Genomic DNA, 22772 nt, shown 5'->3' on the forward strand with positions numbered 1-22772 from the left:
CCCAGATGGATGGGAGCAATGGGAATTCTGGAACGGGGTCCGGAAGTGGCCACACCTGCCCCTCTCCCCGGGCCGGTTTCTTGTCTCTGGGCTATCGGGCAGATGCCACGTTGCCCTCGGTGGGAACTGGCAGGGCAGCCCCCCCCCCCCCCCCCAATCAGAGCATCACTGTCACTAGGCTGAAGCCACGGCAGAGACAGTACTAGGGGAAGTGATACTAACAGCGTCTGTTAGCTGAGCAGGATTTGGTCCCGTGTTCATAAAAATTACAGGGCACATCCTGTCTCGGTGTCTGGGAAAAGCCCACGTGGGCAGCTTGCTGAGGTGCCCGTAGGTGCATTGATCTGTGACTCCTTCCTTCCCTGGCTGAGTCAGACTTCTGGTGGCAAGCGACAGAAACCCAGGTTGGGCCGGCGAAGGCCAAGCACGCGGCCGTCTCCGCTCTCCTAAGCGAGCGAGCAGGCTTCGCCTTCAGGCCTGGCTGTCATCAGGACCCCGCCGCGCTCCGTCCGCCCTTCCGCTCTGGCTTCCTGCCGGCCGGCGTCGTTGCTCGGCGGGCACCTGCCATGAGGTGGCCCCCAGAACCGGAGGCTTTCGCGCTCCTGGTTCGGGGCCAAGCTGGTTCCCGCAGCCAGAGTCTCAAGACTGCCTCTCATTGGCCTAGTTGGGGCCGTGGGCACATCCCTCGACCAATCCCTGGCCCGGGGGATGCAGGACTTGGATTGGCCAGGCCCGGGTCACGTGACTACTTCTCGAGCGCCGGTGGGAGGCCGGAGGATGGTTCCAGAAAGGAAGGTCACGTCTACAATGGCGGGAAAGATGGGGGTGGGGAGGGAGACGCCACCGGAGCCTCAGATGGGGGTCTCGTTCCTCCTCTGACCACCGCGACCTCAGCCCTCCGTCCCAGTTCGAGACGGCCACGGGGCCCATCGCCAGGGGAGGGGCCCGGCGTCTTCCCCTGGAGAAGGACAGTTGTGAACCCGGGGCAGGGCGAGGAGGGGCGTCGTGAGATGCAGCCCCAGCCTTGCCCGGCGCACCGCGGCGTCCAGGTGCCAGGCCCCTGCGCCATCATGGATTTTTCTAGCGGGGGGCGGGGCTGCACGTGCGGGGCCGGGGGAGGGGGGAGGGGGGATGGGGACGGGGGCAGAGGCGGTGCCCGGCTCTCACCGTGGGCGTGGGCAGGCGGCCCAGGGGTGGGGGGATGGAGGCCCCCCCCAGAGATTTCTGGGCAAAGGCAGCTTGTGACCAAGGGCCTCCTGGCGCCCTTGAGTCCTTTCTTCCTCCCGAGACTCAGTTTCCCCAGCTCTAAAAGCACGGGACTGCTTCTTGAGATTTTTTTCCAGCCTGGACATGGGTGTTTTCTGTCCCATGGGAGGTACACTTTGTCCGTTCCCCCCACCCCGGCTCTTGTCTGGGTCCTTAGCTGTTTCCCCAACGTGGCCCCCGGCTGCCCAGTCGCCCCACTCCCAGCTCTGCTCCCGCACGGGGTCATGCGGAGGCCCAGGCAGGCCCGGCCTTGCCCGGGGTCACGCTGTGACCCGTGTCCTGCCCGAGCTGACCCTGCCCACCGTGGCCAGGGACGCAACCGTGCGCCTCACCCTGGCGGTGCCTCTCCGGACAGGCCCCCGGCTGCCCGCCTGAACTGGGTGTTGTCCGAGAACTTTGCCCTGGTGACTCGGAAATCTGCAGGGGTCGTGGGGTGAGGTCGGGTGGGCCGTGGGGGCTCGGGACCCTTCGGGGAATGGTGGGGCAGTGTTCACAGGGTTGGGGTTCCTGTGCCTGCTGAGCCAGGGCCTTGGTCGTGGGGGGTGGGGGCGTGTCTGGCCTGGTCTGTGGCTCGGGGGTCCCCCAGAGGCCATGTTGCCACCTCCTGCTGTCGGTGGGCAGGAAGCGCCCCGCGGCTTGGAGGAGGAGGGTCAGGAGGACCTGTGTGCTTGCTTGTCCTCAGGGACCAAAGGAACTATTAGGGGGCCCCACCAGGGTCCTTGGAGGGGACACTGTCCCGTGGCTGATCTCGTTTCTTTTCTGGTTTTTTCTCAGGTTCCTGTGACAGGGCGGCCCGTGAGCAGATGAGGAGGACTGGCTCTTAACCTTGGTGGCCACCGAGAGGAAGACTATTGGGGCCCAAGAGCCCCCAGACGCTCGCCGCCATGTCGGGGTCCACGCAGCCTGTGGCACAGACGTGGAGGGCCACCGAGCCCCGCTACCCGCCCCATGGCATTTCTTACCCTGTGCAGATCGCCCGGCCCCACACGGTGAGTAAGGGGGGGGGGGGTGTATGCCCGGGGCCACTTTTGGGGCCTTCTCTCACCGAGTCCCCGTGAGGGCTGGTGTGGTTCTGACGGGGTCCAGCCAGGGCTCCCTGGGTCCCCTGAGGGGAGTTGGGGTGTCACGGCAGGGACCACTGGCCTCTGGACGTTCTGGTAAAATCTCAGCTCCCGCTCTAAAGGGGGGGGGGTGATGGAGACCGGGGCCAGGCTGAGCTGGGATCTCTGCCTCTCAGAGTCAGCTGTGGAATTTGTGTACGGACACGGGACGCCTGCTGTATACGCTTTGCTGGCAGCCCAGCCTCCCCTGGACTCCTTTTGGCTTTGTTGGGGTCTCCCGGGTGCTGACAGCCCCTTGCCTCCCTGAGCTGTGGCCCCGGAGCTCGTGCACTGGAGGCTCTGAGAGGAAGAGACTCGGAATGCGTGTCTGGAGCCCTGATTTGGGGATCCAGGCTGTCGGTTCCTCTCACCGAGGAGCCGCCCCGCCTCTCGGGGGCGACCTGCCTGCGGGGAAAGAGGAGTGCTGTCTACCTACGTGCTGGCCCGCACACGCGTGCGCCCTCGACCGGCTCTCCTAAGCTGCACCCTTGTCTCTCCTCGCAGTGACCCCGTTTCCTGCCGCGCCTCTCGCTGCGCGGTGTGGCCGTGAGGATGGGCCTTTGCTGGCATTTTTTGGGCACCTACTGGGTACCTTGTCCTTGGGCCTTGCCGGAGGGCTCCCGGGGTCTGGGGCCTCCCTGTTTGACCAACTGGCTGCTCGGCGGGGAGGTGTGGGGCCTTGCGGTCGTAGCTGGGCAAGAGGCTGGCTCTGCTGGCCCGTGTGTGTGTGTATGTGTGTGTGTGTGTGTGTGTGTGTGTGCATGCATGCGTGTGGACTGCTTGGCGTGGTTCCTCTTCGTGAGAAGAAAGGAAGCGGTGTGGGAGGGCATTTCCATCAGTGAGCGTGTGAACCCACTGGCCCCGCGGGGAGGGTGTCCCAGACGCGGCGGCCTCTTGAGGATTTTGGCCACCAGGATGCTTTTCAGAGCCAGCCGGGCTGAACGGGCACATATCGAGCCCTGTGACGAGAGCGTGCCTGTGGGTGGTCTGCAGACCCTCCGTCTGGCCCAGTGAAAGAGCGTCTGGCATCGGTACCCTACCTTGCACTCGAGGGGACTGAGGCCAGGAGACCAAACCGCAGGCCTCAGGTGAGATCGCTGCTGGGAGGCAGTCCGCTTCGGCCTCAGGCTTCTGAGCCCCGGTCACAGACGCCACTGCCTGCTGGGCACCTGCCGTGTGCCCAGGGCCAGGGGAGTGTGCTCCTGGGGGCACACGTTGTTACATAGCGTCACCGTCTGTGTCGGGGTCCCCAGCAACAGCAACAGCGACCGCAAACCCTCGATTACCGAGCCCTTGCCACAGAGCATACGTTCTGTTTGGAACCTTCTACGCGGACAGTTCACTCGCTGCTCTGAATCACCCCGAAGAGGGTCTCGAACGCTGTTTGTGGATCGGGAATGTTTCGTAGGCGAGGAGAAAGGTCCACGTTCTTAACTGTTCGGAGCCTCGGATTTTTTATCTATAAAATGGTGTCACGGCAGCACCCGTCACCTGCGTTCTCGTGGGAATTAAGCATAACGATCTGCATGAAGTCCTTGTGGCAGCGACTGGCACCCGCTCTGGCGGACGTGTCCGTTCGCTGTCATTATTCCTTGTTACCCCACTGTTACCGCAGCTGCCTGCAGGGGCTGCCTCTCCTGGGGGCCACTGGCCGATGCCTCTGGCTTCTCTCTTGTTGCTGGGCCCCTCCTGCTGGGTTCCCACCCCTCTCCCACCCCTTCCCTGTGGGCACAGCTTTGGAAAGTCGTCCTGTCCCTAGAGCCTCCCCCCTCCACCCCCCGCTGCCCCACTCTCCCGCCTTCCTTCTTGCCCTTTGCCCCAGCTGGGCCCTCTCCCGGTCATTTGGGGTCACTGGCTGACCCATAATGTCTCCTGTTCTGCCCCCACTGGGCTGTCAGTGACGCAGGATGTGGCTGGACAGGCCCCAGCAGTCACCGCCCACTCCAGGCAGGAGGCTGAGGCCAGGGGTGAGCAGGGCCCTGGGGCAGCTGTGGGGTGGGGCATTCCTGTCCTGTGTGGTGGCAGCAGTGGGGCCCCGGTCCCTGCTTTGTGTGGGGCGGCCCAACCCTGCTTGTCACCTAAAAGGCAGGAGCAAGAATTCCGGGCACCCCGGGTTGGGGGTGGGTCTTGCTGTCCTGGGCACGTGTCCTGGCTGGAGCCACTTTCCCTTGGCTGGCGGGGGGTCAGCATTGGGTCTGTAGTCCGGAGGCCCTCCCTCCCCACTGCAGCCCGTGCCCTCTAACATGTTCCCATTAGCCGATTTTACAGGTGGGGTGAGGTGCCCCCCTTTTCTGAGTCTAGAAGACAGAGGGTGGAAGAAAGGGGAAATCGAGGCACAGGGAGAAAAATGCCCCATCCAGGAGCCGGGTGGGAGCCCAGGGTCCTGGCTCCTTGCATAGTAGCTAAGGCAGGAAGCTGGGAGGAAGGGGAGGGGCCTGGACCCGGTGACCTGTGACCTTCCTGAGACTCAGTCTTCTCTCTCTCTCTCTCTCACACACACACACACACACACACACACACACACACACACACACAACAAGCTTATCTTCAGGAGTAGCGCCTCTTGGTTCCAGAGGCTTCTTTCCATGTGCCCTGGGCCCAGGGCTGCTTGGATGGCGAGTCCGCCCTGGAGCCCAGAAGAACCTCCACATCCGGCCTTGAATCTCCGTTCCTTCCCACCTGCTGAGTGACACTGGGCTGCCCACTTGGCCCTGTTGGGGGGGCAGCCTCGGTTTTCCTATCAGAAGTACGGAGTTGTGGGTCTGAGCCTCCGTGGAAGGTGCCCGGGCGGGTTTGCGGTAGTCCTGTCTTTCCTCCTGGCGGGGTGACGGGAGCCCCTGTCCTTTGGGGTGGCAGGGCCCTGGACTCAGGGGCCGTGGGAGCCGTCCCGTCTGCTGGCCCGCCACCTCCAGGCTGCCTGCTGTGAGGTTCACGGTGCAGGTGGAAGGCGTGATTCCCGGTGTGCTCTCGGGCAGAGGCCTGGCCGTTCCCCTGCCCGCTTCTGGCACCCTCTCGGCCTTTCCGGACACCGTGCGCGTTGCCTGGGGAATCCCACGGGACCCCTCTGTGCCCTGCCCTCTCTGCCTCTGTGGTCTTGGCTTCCCTCCCTCACGGAATCAGGACCCCACGTCTTTCCCTGTGCGTCTCCCGGGGTTGGGGGTCCCGACGTACCTTCCCTGCCTCGCCTTTCGTCAGGCTTCCTAGGGACTTCTCCGAGTCCCCCGGGACCTTCTGGACTTGCCTGAGCTCTTGTAGTTCTTGTGCTGAACGAATGTATTTGAGTCAAAAGGTGCAAAGGTCTGACTTCTAGCGCTACCGCTCTGTGCTGTGTGGACCCTGGCAAGTTACTCAACCTCTCTGTGCCTCCGTGTAGAGGGGTAGCTGAGAGCGCAGGCTCTGAAGCCAGACCGATTGCGTTTCTGCGCTGCCTTAGTGATACCTTGGCTGTGGAATTCCGGACAAGCGGCCTTACCGCCCTGTGCCTCGGTTTCCCCGTCATTTGATTGCGGCAACTGCGGGGTTCCGAGGCTCAGATTAGTGGACGAGGGCAGAGGCCCTCGCGTGATGCCTGTGCGACGTTAGCTCCCACGGATATCAAGGGACGCCGCTGATGACTTCGGTGATGCCGTTCTTGTGACGACCACGTAGCGTGAGTGTCCTCTTCCGCGTCGCCTGTGGGCTTTTCCTCTAGAGGAGAGCTCGGCAGACCTCCGTAAACGTGTCGCGCCTCTCGGGCCGTTCGGCCTGTGTCACGACTGCTCGGCCCCGCTGCCCTCACAGCTCCGGAGCTGCGACCGAGAGGTGGAGGAACGGCCGACGGCCGCGCCCGGCTTGGGCCTTGGGCCCCGTTTCGGACTCCTGCCCCGGATCGGTGCTTCCCGAGAGCTCTGTGGGGAGGACCGGTCCGTTTCAGCTGCGCTTTGCCCCAGAGCCAGACTGCACGGAACCCCCGCCCGTCCGGTGCGGGCGCTGGCCGTGGCGAGGCCGGCAGTGTGCAGGCCGGCTGGCGCACGAAGACGCGTGTCTTCCGTACCCACTCGTCGCGGGCAACGGGGTGGGCCCCGCGTGGAGCAGCGCTGCCTTGGGTGAAAGGTCAGGGACCCGGGGGCCCGCCTGGGCCAGAGGGGGCCGCGGGCGCGTGTGGGCGCGCTGGTGGGTTGCTCGTGTCCTGAATGCTGCCCGGGGTTTCTCCGCCTCAGCTTTGTGGCCCTTCCTGCCCCCCCACCCCCCAGTTCTGGGTGCTGGGGGACGGCTCCAGGGCGGTGTTCGGCTCCCCAGAAAGGCCTCTCGGGAGCCCCCGTGCTGGGAGCTTTGTTCATTCATTTAACACTCAGTAGGCGCCTCGTCTGCCAGTACTTTCGTAGGCCCTGGGAACGGAGCCGTGAGCAAACCAGAAGCATCCCTGCCTCAGGCAGCTGGTGTTCTCATGGGGCAGCAATGAGCAGGGAAGGAGGGGCGAGGGAAGGCGGAGGTCGTGGGGTTCCTAACTGAAGTCAGGCGCCAGGGCAGGAGGCCTCACGGGGAAGCTGACGTTGGGATCAAAACCTGAAAGGAACTGGAGGGCCGGGCATGGGGAAATGTAGTTAAGGAATGTTCCAGGCAGAGGAAGCAGCACGTGCAAAGGCCCTGAGGTGGGAGCCCCACCTCTCCGGGAGGGGCCCACGAGTCCTTTGCCTGCCATGTGCAGCTCCAGACGTTTCCTCAGCACCCCCTGGGTGAGAAACCCTATCCCAGGAGCCAGCGAGGAGCTCACCTTCTCGTAGCACAGCTGCAAAGAAAACCTTTCTCCCGGCCCCTCCCTCCAACATCTCCCAGGATCCAGACCCAGTTTGGATTTGACCCGAGGCCCAGATGCCTCAGCCCCTTTGTCCTTGTGGCTCCTGAGGATCTAGCCAGGGACCTGCCAGATGGGGTTCTCTCCTGGTTAAGTTGATTTTCCACAGCGCCTGTCCCCTTCCTGGGGAGTCTGAGGGGCATAGTTTATCGGCAAGTCCCGATTTCTAGTGTCAGAGGCACCACGGCTGAGGAGAGGCTGGCAGAGGCGGGGGGGGGAGGGGGGTCTCACCTGAGACCCCCCTCCCCCCCCCAATTCTCTGAGCAAGCAGCTCTGCGAGCACGTGGCAAGGGCAGGGCAGGCCCCTGCCCCCCAAGTCTGGTTTGTTGCTGTCACCTTTTGGGGGTACGTTCAGAACCTGCAGTCTGCCCCTCCCCGTCCCTCAGCAGGAAGCCAGCCTGGCCTCAGTCCTGCATCTCAGAACCTCCCCTCCTTGCTGTGTCACCTGGGCGAGTCACTTACCTTCTCTGTGCCCGAGGTCTCATGTTTGTGTGGGACTGTGCATGAGACCCGCCTCATGGCGTCGCCGTGGGAATTCAATGAAAAACACGTTTAAAGCTTTTGTCGGCGGGCAGACACGGGCAGTTCGTGAACGTTGGGTGTTGTTACTGAGACGTGGCCGGGAGGCTTGGAGTCTGAGGGCCTGGTGCGCCCCACCTCGGGTCAGCTTCTCTTTTGGGACGTCCCCGATTCTGGGCTTCCTGTGGAGCTTCCAGACCCCCCTGGGGGGTCCCCGGCTCAGCCCTGGAGACCAGCTTTGGGGCCTAGGGTGGGGTTTAGTGAGGACACCGCAGGAATGGCCCCCGAGATGCTCCTCGGAGGGGCTTTGCTGATGAGCGTCTCCCGCTTGGCTCCTAAACTGGGAAACTGAGGCCAGAAAGTTCGTGAAGTGGCCTCTCCGCCCCCCCCCCCCCGCCCCTGCCCAGGGTCCCCGTGTGCCCCGTGCCTCTTCCCACCTCCGTTGGCGGACGTAGGTGCTGTCTCGCCGAGGCGTTGGCTTGTCTGTCTCCTGAGGCATCGGACTGTCTGTCTCTTGCCGCTTTGCTCATTTTGCTTTTGTGCGAGAGAGCCGGGCGGGGAAAACCTTCCCCCTGGCAGACGGCAGAGGCTGCCGATTCCTTCTCACACCTCTGCACGTGCGTGTGATCTGGGCCTGGCAGCCTTGCCAGCGTGATCCCAGAGGCCTCGCTTCCTCCCTCCCCCAGGGCCTTCCCCCTTCCTCCTCCTTCCCACCCGCCTCCATTTGCGAGCACCTGGGGCCTCGTGCTAGACATCACAGAGTGGGGGGACGGCGGGGGGGAGGGTTGAGCCCTTCTCTGCCTTCCGGAAGCCACCTGTCATCTTGAGGGAGGTCTTTGGAGAGTTACGGAGGGTTTGTGGTAGGAAGCACAGGGACCTCCTTCCATCCAGTCAGGCACCCGTTTCAAAGATGAGGAAACTGAGGCTCAGAGGGTTGGAGTGACGGACAGTTCCCCCAGCCCGAGGCCCTGCAGCCTTTCTTCCCCACATTGGGCCTCCTCAGCGTTTCCAGCCTCCGAGGTCGCTGGGGTCCCCATTCATTCCATTTACTCATCTTCTCCAGCCTTTGGCGTCCCAGCCTCTTACATGCTTGCTTTGGAGGGTCTGAAACGCACACACTCCCAGCTCACCTGCCTGATAGCATCCGATCGTCTTTGCAGGAATAACTGCTTAAAAAAAAAAAAAAGCCGGACAACAGGAGCATGAGAAGACCGACTAGACTTTTTTAACGGAAACTTGGGAGAATAAAGAGAGGTGCCCAGAAGAAAATAAATCACACGCGGTGCCCCTCTGTCTCAGCTTTACCTGTGCCAGACATCGCTAATTGATTGCCGCACACAGCGTAACTGAGTGTTCTAGGCAGACAGAGCGAATCGATTTGGATTGGTACAGTGGGAAGCCGGCCCTGTTTTCTCTTTCGAAACGCTCGTTTCTCTGCTTTTTTAAAAACCCTTTTTAACGTGTCTCGAATCAGTGTAGTTGATAATCAGGATACTTGTAATCTGTTAGCGTTTGGTTTTTCCCCAGATGAGAAGGGGTGATGGATGGCACGTTACCGAAGAAGGAGGGTTTTGTCTGAAGCTCATTTCCCCTTCTGACTTTGGCCGGACACACGTGGCTGGGTTTTCTTTTCACAGACAAGACACGGGAACCCCAAGGTGGCACCTTGTTTTGGAAGCTGGTCTTCGAGCCTCACAGACCTGTGCCCTGCAGTCTCACGCAGACACCCTATCCCCTCAGTGCCCCGCTAGACACGCGGGCTGTGCCCTTTCCAGCCGCCCGCTCCCAGGCGGGCTCGGTGGTCTCATCGGGGAGGAGGGCATAATCGCACGTGCTGCAGGTGCCAGTGTGGGGCTGGGCACAGGGTGCACGCTAGCCGGCGACTGGCCCCGGCCACGCCCTCTGGCCACCCCGGGCGTCCGGAGCCACGCGTGGACGCGGACGTGGCCCCGCGCAGGAGCGAGCGCCCGGCTGCGCCCGTGACCGTGGAGCGGGCCGTCTGGGCTCACCCGCTTCCTCGGCCTCTCGCTGCAGGACGTCGGGCTGCTCGAGTACCAGCACCACCCCCGTGACTACGCCTCGCACCTGTCGCCCGGTTCCATCCTCCAGCCCCAGAGGAGGAGGCCCTCCCTGCTGTCCGAATTTCAGCCTGGGAACGAGAGGTGAGGAGAGGCTTGCACGCCGCCTAGCTGGGAGCCGCGGGGTCGGTCCTCAGGCCGGGGGAGGAGGCAGGAGCGTGCAGGGCTGGTGTTAAGTCGGGGGGCTGCTGTGTGCCTGCCCTCGTCCTGGTGCAGCTGTGACTTGGGGCGCGGTTGCGGGGGAGCGGGAAAGGGCCACGTGGCCCTCCGACTTCGCAGCGTGGGCCTTCAGTGGTCTCTGGGTGGGGGGGGGGTAGTCCTAGGCAGGAGGGGTCGACCGCCAAGATGCGGAGGGGCGGGGCTGGGGTGCCGGTGAGAGGGACAAGTCCTGCCTGGGTGCACCCGGGCTGCCCCCTCCTCCCTCCTGTTGTCTTCCCCTTTTTTCCCAGTCCCTCTCGGTCCCTCAGCTACCAGCCGAGGCCCTCTGGTGTCTGCCTGTGGCTGGGCCCGCCTGTCCTTAAATCCGGGGGGACGGGGATGAGCCCGTGCAGCGGGACGGGGACCCCAGTGAGGGGAGGGCCGATGCCAGAGCGGGGCCCCAAGATGCCGGAGATCATAACAGCACTGACCACTAAGAGTCCTAACCTCAGATGTCATGTGCTGGCCCATTCTAGGCTGTGGGCGCACGACGGTAGGCGGCCCTGCCTCCAGGGCAGATGCCTCACAGACACCCACAAGATGACTCCAGAATGAGGCAGGTGACCCATTTATTAGCCACAGGGTGAGCAAGGTATTAGCTCTCTGGCTGGGGTGGCCAGAAAGGCCTCTCAGGGGAGGGACGTTTGTCCGATATGTAGCCGACCGTTCAGAGAGCTGGTAAAGGCCTTCCAGACAGAGGGAACAGCATGTGCAAAGGCCCGGAGGTGAGCATGTTCTTGGAGTGTTCCGGGCAGGCATCAACTTGAAACGCATTTTAGCAGAGGGGATATTTAGGCTGTCCGGGCGGGAGCAGTAGCCGGGGGCGGAGTCTGTGAGTCCTGGCCGTGCTGTGTGTGTTCAGGCAAGGCCATGTCCTCTCTGGCCCAGTTTTGACCTCTGCAGACTGGGGAGCAGGGTTGAGGAGAGCCGGTCGGGAGTGTTAGGCTGGACAGCTCCCGTCTCTGCCCCAGGCAGCTGGCTGAGCTGGGCAGGACGCAAGGCCAGGTTTAGCAGCCAGAGTGCTGTGGTTGGCTAGTGATGTCTGCCCCGGGTGGGGGATGTGCAAATAACAGCATGTGTGTTACTGCCTGTGTTGGACCCACAAGGCATTTTGGATTCGACCGTGCCCGTGAATCACCCGGGGTTCTTGTTTACATGCACAGTCTGACTCTGTAGGTCTGGGGTGGGACTCAAGGCTGTGCGCTTGTAGCCGGCTCCAGGCGGGTGATGCTGCTGGCCGTGGGCCGCTCTCGGCAGCGCGGGGGTGGGGAATCACCAGTACGTTCTCTTCCTATTAACATAGCGAGTGCTGACTCGTGGGAGGACGAGTCTGGGATTGAAGCTTGCCTCGCCGCGTGCCCTTGGCCAGATGGGCACTTCTCCCTCAGGGTCGCGGAGGGCGGGGCCCACGGCAGGTGCTCGGCGGGAGGGCGGCAGCTGCGAGGCCCTGTGTCCTTGCTTCCCGCAGGTCCCAGGAGCTCCACCTGCGACCCGAGTCCCACTCCTACCTGCCCGAGCTGGGCAAGTCAGAGATGGAGTTCATTGAGAGCAAGCGCCCTCGCCTGGAGCTGCTGCCGGATCCCCTGCTGCGGCCCTCACCCCTGCTGGCCGCGGGCCAGCCTGGGGGCTCGGAGGACCCGTCCAAGGTAAGGCCCGGCCCTGGCTGGGAGCCCCTGAGGACCTGGGTGCTTCTGCAGCCGCACTGGGTGCAAGGCAAGGGGTGGGGGCGGTGGGCGTGCCAGGTGGGGCACAGCTCGGGCCGAGGGTGGGCAGCGAGAGGAGGGGCCGGGACCGAGGTTGGCTCGCAGGCCGCTTCCTGGCCGGACGGGGGCCTGCTCCTACCTGAACGCGTCTGGCCTGCGGGGCCACCATGCCCCGCCCCCCCCCCCGGTGCCCCGGAGACCTCTTTCATTTTACTCCTCTTTAAAATGGAAAGTCGAGGGGCGCCTGGGTGGCTCAGTCGGTTGGGTGTCTGACTTCGGCTCAGGTCCTGATCTCGTGGTCCGTGAGTTCGAACCCCGCGTCGGGCTCTGTGCTCACGGCTTGGAGCGTGGAGCCCGCTTCGGATTCTGTGTCTCCCTCTGTCTCTCTGCCCCTCCCCCGCTTGCACTCTGTCTCTCTCTCTCTCAAAAATAAAATTAAAACGTAAAAGAAATATTTTAAACGGAAAGTCGAGCGGAGCTGGTGGGGGCGAATGTGCACAGATTGAGTGCCTACGGTGTGCTGGTTTGGGAGGAGGTCCTGCTGCTTCAGTCAAGCTCAGGACAGTGGAGGCTGGAAGCTTCTTTGGTCTTCACTTCACACAGAGGACGCTGACAGAGGTGCTAATGGAGGGATCGCAGCCAGTGGCCCGGACTGTCCGTTAGGGTCACCTAACTGCCCCCGAAGCTGTTGTTCTACTGTCACTGCCTGGGATGGGGCAGGGACCGCGGCCAGGTGACATGCCCGTCCTTGGCCTCGTTAGCAGCCTCCCGCCTGGTGGGTGAGGCCAGCGTTTATCTTACTGCGGCCCCGGTGGGGGTGGGAGCAGGCGAGGGGGTGGACGTGGCCCACTCGGGCCTGTGGGTCCTCTTCCCTGCCTGATGCCGGATAGGATGGATCGGTGGGATTTCTGGCCGTTGCGGGGCCTTCGCTGGGGGGCTGGCGGGAGAGGAGGGCTCTCGGGGCGCTGACGACGGCAAGCCGGCGCTAAGCGGGTGAGCCGGGTCCTGTGCCAAGCGAGTGTCGTGCCGTTGAGTCATCTCGGCCCCACTCCCGTGATCTGCGACCTCCTTTTGAAAAGGAGCCCCGGGCCCCGGGCTGAGCGAGCGGGAGCCACTCGCCCACGTCGCGAAAGGCCAGGAAGCCTGGGTCTGCAGCCCATCCCTGCCCATCAGGCTGCCCTGGTCCTCAGGCTTCCCGTCTGGTCCCGCTAGCCGGCCATCGGCCTCCCTCCTCCCAGTGCCCGCCACGCCCCCCGCCGTGGGCACCTGAGTCTGTCTCCTCCGCTGGGGGAGGGATGTTGCCGTTAGAAAAGCTTTTTCTCGAAGAGAGCCTTGGACGTGTAGGGGAGAGGGGTATGTGTGGAGGGGCAGAGGGCCAGGTCAGTGGTCCGGCCAAGGGCCACGCCAGGGAGGTCTGATTTCCTCCCTAGGGACTGGGGCCCCCAGTGGGCTGTGGCCCGAGCTTCTGTCCGGTTCTGCCCAGAGAACAGGCTGCCAGTTGTCTCTGGCCAGCTGCCCGCCCAGCCTGGCTCTCCGGAATGGTGGCTTGGAACCTCCTGAGGGCCTCCGTGCCTCTCGGTAGCTGTGATCCCCTGCTCGTCCCTCTTCTTGAAGTTCCCTGGTGGGCTCCCTCTCCCTCTGTGAGCCTTAGTCTTTGTGTCTGTTTCTGTTTCTCTGTGTCTGTCTTCTCTTCCTGGACCCTGGGGGTCAGGGGAGTGATGGGCCCAGCACTGGGGCCACCTGGAGACTGTTCTTGCCCCAGGCTGCTGAGAGCATTTGGAAAGTTCGAGCAGATTTGGGCAAGAGAAGAAGCCAGGAGGGAACACAGCTCTGCAAGTGTTCAGATGTTTTTTGCGTCTGCCGTGTGGAATTTAGCCGGACGCATGAGACAGGAATTCAGTGCGATTTTTTTTTTTTTTTACAGCCCCGCCCCCCGCCAGCTGTGTTCCTTTTTCATATAAAAATGTTCTGTTTTCTAACGCTTCCCTGCCCTTGAGCCGCTGGAGTTTTGTGGCGTTGGGCTTCCTTTGGAATTCACCAAACTTTGCTTTAGGGGACTTTAGAGCCATCACGCACAGAACCACTTCTGAAAGTCCCTTTGTGTGGTGGGGCTCTGTTGGCTCAAAGGGACAGAAAACCCGTGTCAGACTCACTTCAGCATGGGTCTTGGCTCATACGACTGAAATCCAGGGTTGGTGGACTTCAGGCACGGCTTGATTCAGGTGACGTGAATGTCACCAGGTCCCCCTCTCTTGGTCTGCCTTTTTTCCTGTGGTCTTGGTGTGTTAACAAGAAGGCAGTTTGAGACTCCGGGCCTTCCTCTTCCCATGTTCAAGGCCAGCGAAAAGGGAGAGATTTCCCTCCCATCTCCACATTTCCTGCCCACAGCTGTTTCCCTCCTTGCCTGTGTGTGGGGTCCTTGCCTGTCTCGGAACCCATTGTTGTGATTGCCACAAGGGGGTAGACTCTGAGGGTCTGAGGCCAGCCCTGCCCCTTCCTGAAGTTGGGACGAGGGGGGCCTCCCCAGCCACAGGTCTTTTGCTGCCTGTGTCTTTAATTTTGCATAACGCGTTTTTCTCTTCTGTGTTGGCCCGAATTTTACACCAGGGGCATCTGATGGGAAAAATGGTGCCAGCTGCCTACCTGGCGACCGGCTGGGGTGTGGGTGTGTTGTGTTGCTCCTGTGGCTTTGGGCTGAAGTGAATCAGGCCAGCAGCCATCGGGAGAACCATCTGGAGGTCCACTAGCCAGGCTCCCTGGGTCCCACTCCTGGAAAACCTGGTCCTGGAGAAAGCGCCCTTTGCCCTCTGGGTGTGCCTTTTCTTTTTAAGTCGAGGTGAAATTTATATAACCTGCAATTAACCACATAAAGCGAACAATTCAGTGGCATTTAGTGCATTCTCAACGCTGGGCAACCACTCGCTTCCACTAGTCCCAGAACATTCTCATCACCCCGAAAGGAGATCCCACACCCATTAGCAGCCACTCCCCATTCCTCCCTCCCCAGCGCCTGGTGACCACCAGTCTGCGCTCTGTCTTTCTGGATTTGCCTGTTGACATTTCCTGTACGTGGAGTCATGTAATCCGTGGCCTTTGCTGTCTGGTGTCTTTCACTCAGCATCGTGTTCTTAAGGTTCAGCCACGTTGTGGCACGGCCCAGGGCTTTGTTCCTTTTTCTGGCTGAGTCACGTTCCCTTGTATGACGATCCACGTTTTATTTGTCTGTTCAGCCATTGATGGACCTACTGCATTTTTGCTGATCATAAAAGCTAAGCCTGAGCTTCGAGCGATAAGAAGCCGTTGAAGAAGACCCGCTTTTATTCGTCGAGAATTTAAGGAGAAGTTTTCCAGCAACCTTGTCAGCAGTTCCCAGCCATTGCCACTCGCTTCGTCTGACCCTTGCACTGACCTTGCCAGCTTTAGGGATGGAGGCCTTCTTTTTGCTAATGTTGCTTTTGAGATCTATTCCTGGGCTGGGATTCTGTTGATCTTCCTTTCTTGGTCCTGGCGGAGGATCCGAGAGGGGAGGGGAGGGAAATGTTTCTTGCAGCGGATAATGCTGCTTGGTGCCGGGAACCGCCTCCCCTGCCACCTCGTATCTCAAGAACCCTGGGAAATGACGGAGTCTGCGGGCAGAGACCAGCCGAGTGCCCTGGCTGCCTAGAGGAAGGGGCAGAACTCAGTTAGGGGCTGGGGGAGGTGGCATGAGAAGGCAAAGCGGATTTCAGCTGGCCCAGGAGGTGGAGTTGGGCCCTGTGGGCAGAGAGGATGGCCTGTGCAAAGGCCCTCAGGTGCCAGAGGACGTGAGCTGATTCTGGTTTGGTATGTGTGGGGCCAGGTGCCCGTGGCACCCGTGTCCACCAGCATGGGCCTCCTGTTGGGGAGTAGTTAGGTCCCCAAGCCCAGCGAGTGTGTTTCTAGGGAATTTTTCATCACACAGTTTTGCCACAAATTTCAGGGGTCCTGGACTCTAGAAGAGATCTTGCTCGTGCTTGCCTAGCCATGCCGTTCTTTGAGGTAAATAAATGCGTGCTCTGGACCCTGCTTCTGCTGTGGAACACCCTGCAGCCTGGTCTCGTGGTCCGCCCACCTCCAGAGGGTATGATTGAGGCCCGACCTTGGCCTCTGGTGCCCTCTGAGCCAGGGTTCCATTGCATTGTGGCTGGTGACCTCAGGCATGTCGCTGAACCCTACTGGGTCTCAGTTTCTTCATCTGGGAAATGGGGAAAACGCTATTTATTCCTACTTCTTAGGGTATTTGCGACAACGACCTGAGTTAAGACTTGTGAATTGCGAAGAGCAGAGGTTGGCAAACTTAGTAAGTTTCAAACTTAGTGCTCAGCCCGCTCTTGTAAATAAAGTTTTATTGGCACACAGCCATGTTCATTTGTTTGTATCTTGTCGGTGGCTGCTTTCCCAATACAGTGATGGGTGAGTAATTGGGCAGAGAGTCCAAGATGCAAACCTGAAATATTTTCTACCTAGCCTTTTACAGAAAAGCGTGCTGGCCACTGGCTTAGAGCAGCACCAGGCAGGTGCCTCCAGGTTCTCAGTTTCCTCATCTGTGCAATGGGGACAAAGTAGCAGGTCCCTGGAGGGCTGCTGTGGGAGTCTGGTGGGTAAGTTGTGCTGAGAACTGGGATGGGCCGAGTCAGGAGCGGTGCCTGGTTTGCGACAACTTCTTAGGGTATTTGCGACAACGACCTGAGTTAAGACTTGTGAATTGCGAAGAGCAGAGGTTGGCAAACTTAGTAAGTTTCAAACTTAGTGCTCAGCCCGCTCTTGTAAATAAAGTTTTATTGGCACACAGCCATGTTCATTTGTTTGTATCTTGTCAGTGGCTGCTTTCCCAATACAGTGATGGGTGAGTAATTGGGCAGAGTCCAAGATGCAAACCTGAAATATTTTCTACCTAGCCTTTTACAGAAAAGCGTGCTGGCCACTGGCTTAGAGCAGCACCAGGCAGGTGCCTCCAGGTTCTCAGTTTCCTCATCTGTGCAATGGGGACAAAGTAGCAGGTCCCTGGAGGGCTGCTGTGGGAGTCTGGTGGGTAAGTTGTGCTGAGAACTGGGATGGGCCGAGTCAGGAGCGGTGCCTGGTTTGCTTTCTGGGGTTTCCCTGTGGAGGTGGCCTGAGCAGCGTGGGGGCCAGGTGGTTGAGGGACTTGGGGCCTTTTCTGCATTTCCCGTGAAGGTTCTGAGCGTGGAAGGCCTGGGAGTCCTGATGCCAGCTGTCCCCATGTCTCAGTTGGGAACAACGTGGGCAGAAGGCAAACCCAGTGACATCCTGAGAACCTTGGGCCGTGGACCTTGCCCAAGGGGGTCTGTAGGGGGGAGAGGCGTGGATGTAGGATAGAGCGGCCTCTGCTAGTCCCGAGATGGGGAGCACTTGGCAGTCCCTGGGGCTGCAGTTGTCCTGGGGAATAATGTGTCCTCTGTCCTCCGGTGCAGCTGCCTGGGGGCGGGGAGGCAGCCGCCTGGAGCTCCTCCCGGGGCCTCCTCTGCCAGCAGCTGCCGGCTTGGCCTTGCGGCTGGCTCCGGGCGCGGGCTGGGTTCCGCCTGTGCTGACGGGCCCGGAGCCCAGGTTGTGGGGCAGGACGGGTCTCAGCCACTGCACAGGAGGCACTTGTGTGCCAGGGCCTGAGCTGAGCCCTTTGTGCTTCTTCGCTGGTCCCAGTCTCACAACAGCCTGGGAGGTGGGAATTGTCCCATTGTACAGATGAGGAAAGTGAGGCCAGAAGCAGACTTGATCCGCCTGTGGTCACAAGGCTGGGAGGGGGCCGAGTGGACTGGGATTTGAACCTGGGGCCATGCAGGTGAGTGCTCGAGTCAGGACTGCGTTTTGTTTTGTTTTGTTTTTAAACCTCCCCCCGCGCCCCCATATGCTCCCAGCACACTGGGTGCTCAGTAAACTTCAGCTGGTGGAACGAAGCGTCAAACAAATAGCCCAATGAAGGATCCCCTCGTTTGTTTAACCCAATTTTAAAAGCAGCTTTAGGGGCACCTGGGTGGCTCAGTCGGTTAAGCAGCCGACCTCTGCTCAGGTCGTGATTTCGCGGTCTGTGAGTTTGAGCCTCGCGTCGGGCTCTGTGCTGACAGCTCAGAGCCTGGAGCCTGTTTCAGATTCTGTGTCTCCCTCTCTCTGACCCACCCCCGTTCATGCTCTGTCTCCCTCTGTCTCAAAAATAAATAAACGTTAAAAAAAATATTTTTTAAAAACGGCTTTAGTACACAAAGAGTAACCCTCAAAGAAGGAAAAGCAGAAAAATACTAGTCAGTGAAAGCAAGACAGTGTCCCCGACTGCAGACAGCGACTCTGATCTCTCTGCCTCTTGTCCTGTGGTTTCCGTGGCGGGGGGGGGGGGGGGGGGGGGCAGGTAGGGGGTACAAAAGCAGTCTTGCCCTCTATGTAACTTTCTGTGAAGTTGCCGGTTCGGACAGAGTATTGTGAATAACCGTCCACAGAGGGTCCGCTGAGGCCCCACCTTCAGGGATCCGACGTGCGGGTCTCGACGTGCGGGTCTCGGTGCTCACCCTTGGGGAGTCTGGTTCGGTGGGAGGACACCGGCAGGCAGGTGGGGCAAGAGAGGGGGCGTCTTGTGGGAAGAGGGGGTGGTGAACACTGGCCTACAGGAGGACAAGGGATCTGACCTTTGCGGAGCGGGCGGGGGGCTGGGCAGGGTGCACCGGTGGCAGTGGTCAGCAACCCTGTGTCTGGGACGTGGGGACCGTCGCGACGGGTGTCCGCTGTGGCTGGGAACCTGGGGAGCGAGGCGGGGGGGGGGGGCGCCGGCCGGGGTGCCCTTTGTGCTGACCCCGCGCTCCTGTCCTCTCTGCCGCAGGACCGCAGCCTGGCGGGCAAGCTGGAGCCCGTGTCTCCCCCCAGCCCGCCGCACGCCGACCCTGAGTTGGAGCTTGTACCTCCGCGGCTCTCCAAGGAGGAGCTGATCCAGAACATGGACCGGGTGGACCGCGAGATCACCATGGTGGAGCAGCAGATCTCCAAGCTGAAGAAGAAGCAGGTGCGGGCGCCTGGGGAGGGTGGCCCCCCGGGAGCTCCGGGCACAGGCGTGGGAGCGTGTGCTGAGCCCGCCCCGCTGCCGGCTCGTGTCCTTGCCCCTACGTTCCCCGGGTGAGAGTGCCGCTTTGAGGGGCGCGCCGCTGTCCACGGAACTTTCTGCGATGGCGGAAATGTCCCGTCCGCAAAGGTAGCCGCCGGTCACGTGTGACGCGTGTTGGTGCGGTCAAGGAGCTGAACTTTTAGCTTCGTGTAGTTTGAAGGAAACAAGCCTCGGGCTTTGTACCGGCCAGCACGGGGGTGGGGGCGAGGTCAGGATTCACAGCCAGGCCCTCGGAGGCCTGATCTCCTTTCTGCCGCTTCCCAGTGATGCGCGATGCCCGGGCGGGCAGTTAAGCGCTCTGAGCTTCTCTTTCCTCAATTCGCAACCTGCCTCTCGCCGGGGCTCTGGAATCGGGACGGGCGGGGCCTCCCAGCCCTGCCTCGGAACAGTCGCGTCCCCCGGCCTTGGTTTCCTGTCTGTGAAATGGGCCCAGATGTGCCAGCACGTGGCGGGGTTGTGAGGAGGGGACGGGCTCGTGCCGTGAAAACCGATCCTCGCGGGAACTCCGGAGACCAAAGAAAAGTTAGCACAGAGATCTGGGATGTTAATTGTAGAGTTTAATTTTAACAGTAATCGATATACGCTTAGTTGACGATCTGCCTTTTCCCCGCTCCTCCCGTGCCTCCCTTTGGTATCTTCCGGTCTCTGCTCAGACGCCCCCTCCGCGGAGGCCTTTGTAGGAGCTCACATCCCCAGCCACCCTCTCTCCCGGGGCCAGCAAATCCAAAGTCTGGCTTGATGCCTGTTTTCGTAAATAAAGTTTTACTGGCACAAAGTCACCTGTTGTCAGTGGCTGCTTTCGAGATAGGATGTCAGAGCTGAGTGGTCAGGACAGACACCGGGTGGCTGGGGGATGAAGCCTCTACTCCCGGGGTCTTCCCCGGAGAAGTTTGCCACCCCTGTTGTGCCCCGGCGCCCTTCTTGATGACCTCTCCTGTTTTGTTACACCGTGGGCTCCCCGCCACGGCGGTGTGAGCAGGGTCCTCGTCTCCCCGCTCCCTGCTGTGCTCCTGGCAGTGCTGGTGCATCGTAGGTGCTCGTTAGAAACTGCTGATTGGGCCGCTGGGACACCGGCTTGACCCCGAGAAGCATCTGGGTTTCTCCTGGGAGAAGCAGGGTCCCACTTCATGGCCTCTAGGTAAGGAAGTCTGGGCTCCAGGTAGGGTCAAGGGCCGCCCCGGCAGCCACAGGCCCTGAGTCAGGCCAGTTCGGGGCCGCGTAAGCAGGGTTGGATGGCTGTACGGGCTGTTGACGGATTCCCAAGGGCATCAGGACGGGTGCTTACACGGAAGAGCGGGGACTTGGGGACGTCCTGAGGCTGGGCTGCTCATTAAGGGCGAGCAAGGTGTGCCTGACCCGCGGGACAGTACGTGGGTCTGCAAGATGCTGGCTCAGGCGTCCCGAGGGGGGGCCGGGCGCTGGTCGGGGTCAGGCCGCATTTGCACGGGCGGGGGGAGAGTACGGGCCCCTTTGGTCCCTCCCGGCCTGGCTGTGGGACGGGGCTATAGCTGGGGGTCGTGTGCACGCGTCTGTGACTGTGGCTGGAAGCCAGGCAGCCCAGCGCAGCCCTTGACGGTTTTTTTTTTTTTTAACTGAAATCCACAGAACGTTTTAAAGCGAACGATTCACTGTCGTTTAGCACCTGCACGGTGTTGGGCCACCACCCCTTCTGTCTGGTTTCGGGGCATTTCCATCTCCTGTCAAGGAGGCCCCGTGCCCGTTAGCTGTCATTCCGTATTCCCTGCTCTCCCACCGGCCTCTGATCTGCGTTTCTGTCTTTACGGGTTTACCCGTTCTCGGTGTTTCGTGTTAGCGGAATCCTATAACGCATAGCAGGTGTCTGCGCTGCCTTCCTTTCTTCCCCTTTTTCTTTGTTTTTCAAGTGACTTCCAAGTCCCACACGCGGCTTGAAGTCGTGACTCCGAGATGGTGTCACACGCTCCAGCGACCGAGCCCGCCCAGCGCCCTTTCGTTCCTTTTCTTTTTTTTTTTTTTTTTTTTAATTTTTTTTTTTAACGTTTATTCATTTTAGAGACAGAGAGAGACAGAGCATGAATGGGGGAAGGTCAGAGAGAGAGGGAGACACAGAATCTGAAACAGGCTCCAGGCTCTGAGCTGTCAGCACAGAGCCCGACGCGGGGCTCGAACTCACGGACCGCGAGATCATGACCTGAGCCGAAGTCGGTCGCCCAACCGACTGAGCCACCCAGGCGCCCCATCCTTTCGTTCCTTTTCAAGGCCAAGTCGCATCCACTGTGTGGATGGACCGCGTTCTGTGCATCCAGTCACGTGGTGATGGACGTGGGGCTGTTCGTGCCTCTTGGCCGCGGCCGACAGAGCTGCCGTGACCCTCGTGTTCGCGTTTCTGTGTGAGCTGCTCTGCGCGTTCTCTCAGCTCCGTGCGCAGGGGCGCAATTGCTGGGGCGCCTGGTAACCCCGCGTGTAACATTTTGAGCACCTGCCCCCTTTTACCTTCTGGCCCCCGGTGCACGGAGGTCCCCGTCTTTTTTGTCCTCCCAACACTTGTTTTTCTCCGCGTTTCTGTTGGCGTTTACGCCATCCCGATGGGCAGAAGGGGTCTCTCTGTGGTTTGGTTTGCCTTCGGTAGCCGGTGTTTATCAGGCTGTGTAGACAAAGCCCTCTTTATGCACATGCTCTTTGATCCTCGAGCAGCCTTATGGGGTGGGCGCCGCTCCCCCCGCCCTCTCTGAGGAAGACACTGAGGGTCAGAGAGGTGTGGTGACTTGCCCAAGGCCACAGAGCTGCTGTTGGAGCGAGGTTTGAACCCCGGCCCCGGTGGAGCTCTGCATCGCCAGGGTCTCTGTGCGTCTCAGGCGGTGTTTCTCATCGGTGCCTCAGGGAGGACCACAGCTTTGCGAAAGGGAGACAGTCTGCTTTCTGCCTGCCCTTTCTGGCTGTGTGCTTCTTCCATTTCTTTGCTTCGTTGTTTTTTGTTTTGGTTTGGTTTTTTGCACTTTTTGCAGGGGGATTTCTCTGTTCTGTCAGATGCTGACTGCCCTTCTGGAAGCTACTGCCAGGGGTCACTGTGGGGCTAAGGCAGCGTGGCCCTACCAGCCAGGCCTTGGTGCCGGCAGGAGCCAGGACTGGATTTTCCGGCTCTTTCCGCGTGCTCTTCTCTTGGCTGCCTTTTTGACTTCACGGCGGTTTGCTCCGTGGTCGTGGGCAGGCCGTGCGTCATGAGCGGAGAGCGTGTCTGTTCTCACTCGGGATGTTCTCAGATGGCACACACCTGGGCATCGGTCTTCTGTGTGACCCTGGGCCGGTGTCTTAGGCTCTCTGGTCTTTACTTTTCCTTTTCGGTACAAAGCAGACAGCGGCACGAAGGGACGTCCTTTACGGCGTTTGGAGGAGGACGGTCTGGTACAGAGGCCGCGAGGCAGACGAGGGTCAGAAGCTGCCTGTTAGGTGCTGGGTGCGTTGCTGGGGGCGTTGAACCCTCGTACCAGCCCTCTAGGGTGGAGGTTTCATTTTCCCCGCTGAACAGAGAAGTTCAGGAGTTACCGACTCGGCAAGTGTAGAAATAGGGCTCCAGGCTGCACACTTTGGCTCTGGAGTCCGCACGGCCTCTCCTGATGCCAATGGTACTTGTAGGGCGGATAATGGAGGGTAGCCGCCGGCTTTTCGTGGGCCCCCCCCCCATCCATGCTCGCCCATGCGGTAACTTGTCGGGGAGGCCTGGCGCTGAGCCCCGTTTTACAGATAAGGAGACCGCAGTGCATCAAGGTCCAGGAGCTGCTCGCTTTTGCTCACCTGGCTCGTAAGTCGACAGAGTGGGATTCGAACCCAGGACGGCCGGCCGCACGGCCCAGAGCCTGGGGTGGGCCCTTCCCTGCTGAGCTGGGGGCCTCTGCAGGGCCCGGAGTCCCCTGGTGGGTGACTCAGAGGAAGTGGTTAGCAGCCTGACTTCCTGTGCGAGTCCGCGGGGCCTGCCGC

General features: G+C 60.9%; 1 protein-coding gene across 25 annotated transcripts in view; it reads left to right on the top strand.

Annotated features, from left to right (window-relative positions):
* Positions 1-22772, top strand: part of NCOR2 (nuclear receptor corepressor 2) — a 166914-nt gene that overhangs the window by 17609 nt on the left and 126533 nt on the right. For all 25 annotated transcript variants that reach the window (XM_081790600.1, XM_081790601.1, XM_081790602.1 and 22 more), the window contains exons 2-5: positions 2041-2255; positions 9754-9881; positions 11464-11641; positions 18540-18719. In XM_081790600.1, the coding sequence (XP_081646726.1) occupies positions 2151-2255; positions 9754-9881; positions 11464-11641; positions 18540-18719 (591 nt within the window). In that variant the 5' untranslated portion in view covers positions 2041-2150. The remainder of the gene's footprint in view (positions 1-2040; positions 2256-9753; positions 9882-11463; positions 11642-18539; positions 18720-22772) is intronic.

Source organism: Panthera onca, chromosome D3, assembly GCF_046562875.1.
Source record: "Panthera onca isolate mPanOnc1 chromosome D3, mPanOnc1 haplotype 2, whole genome shotgun sequence".
NCBI lineage: Eukaryota > Metazoa > Chordata > Mammalia > Carnivora > Felidae > Panthera > Panthera onca.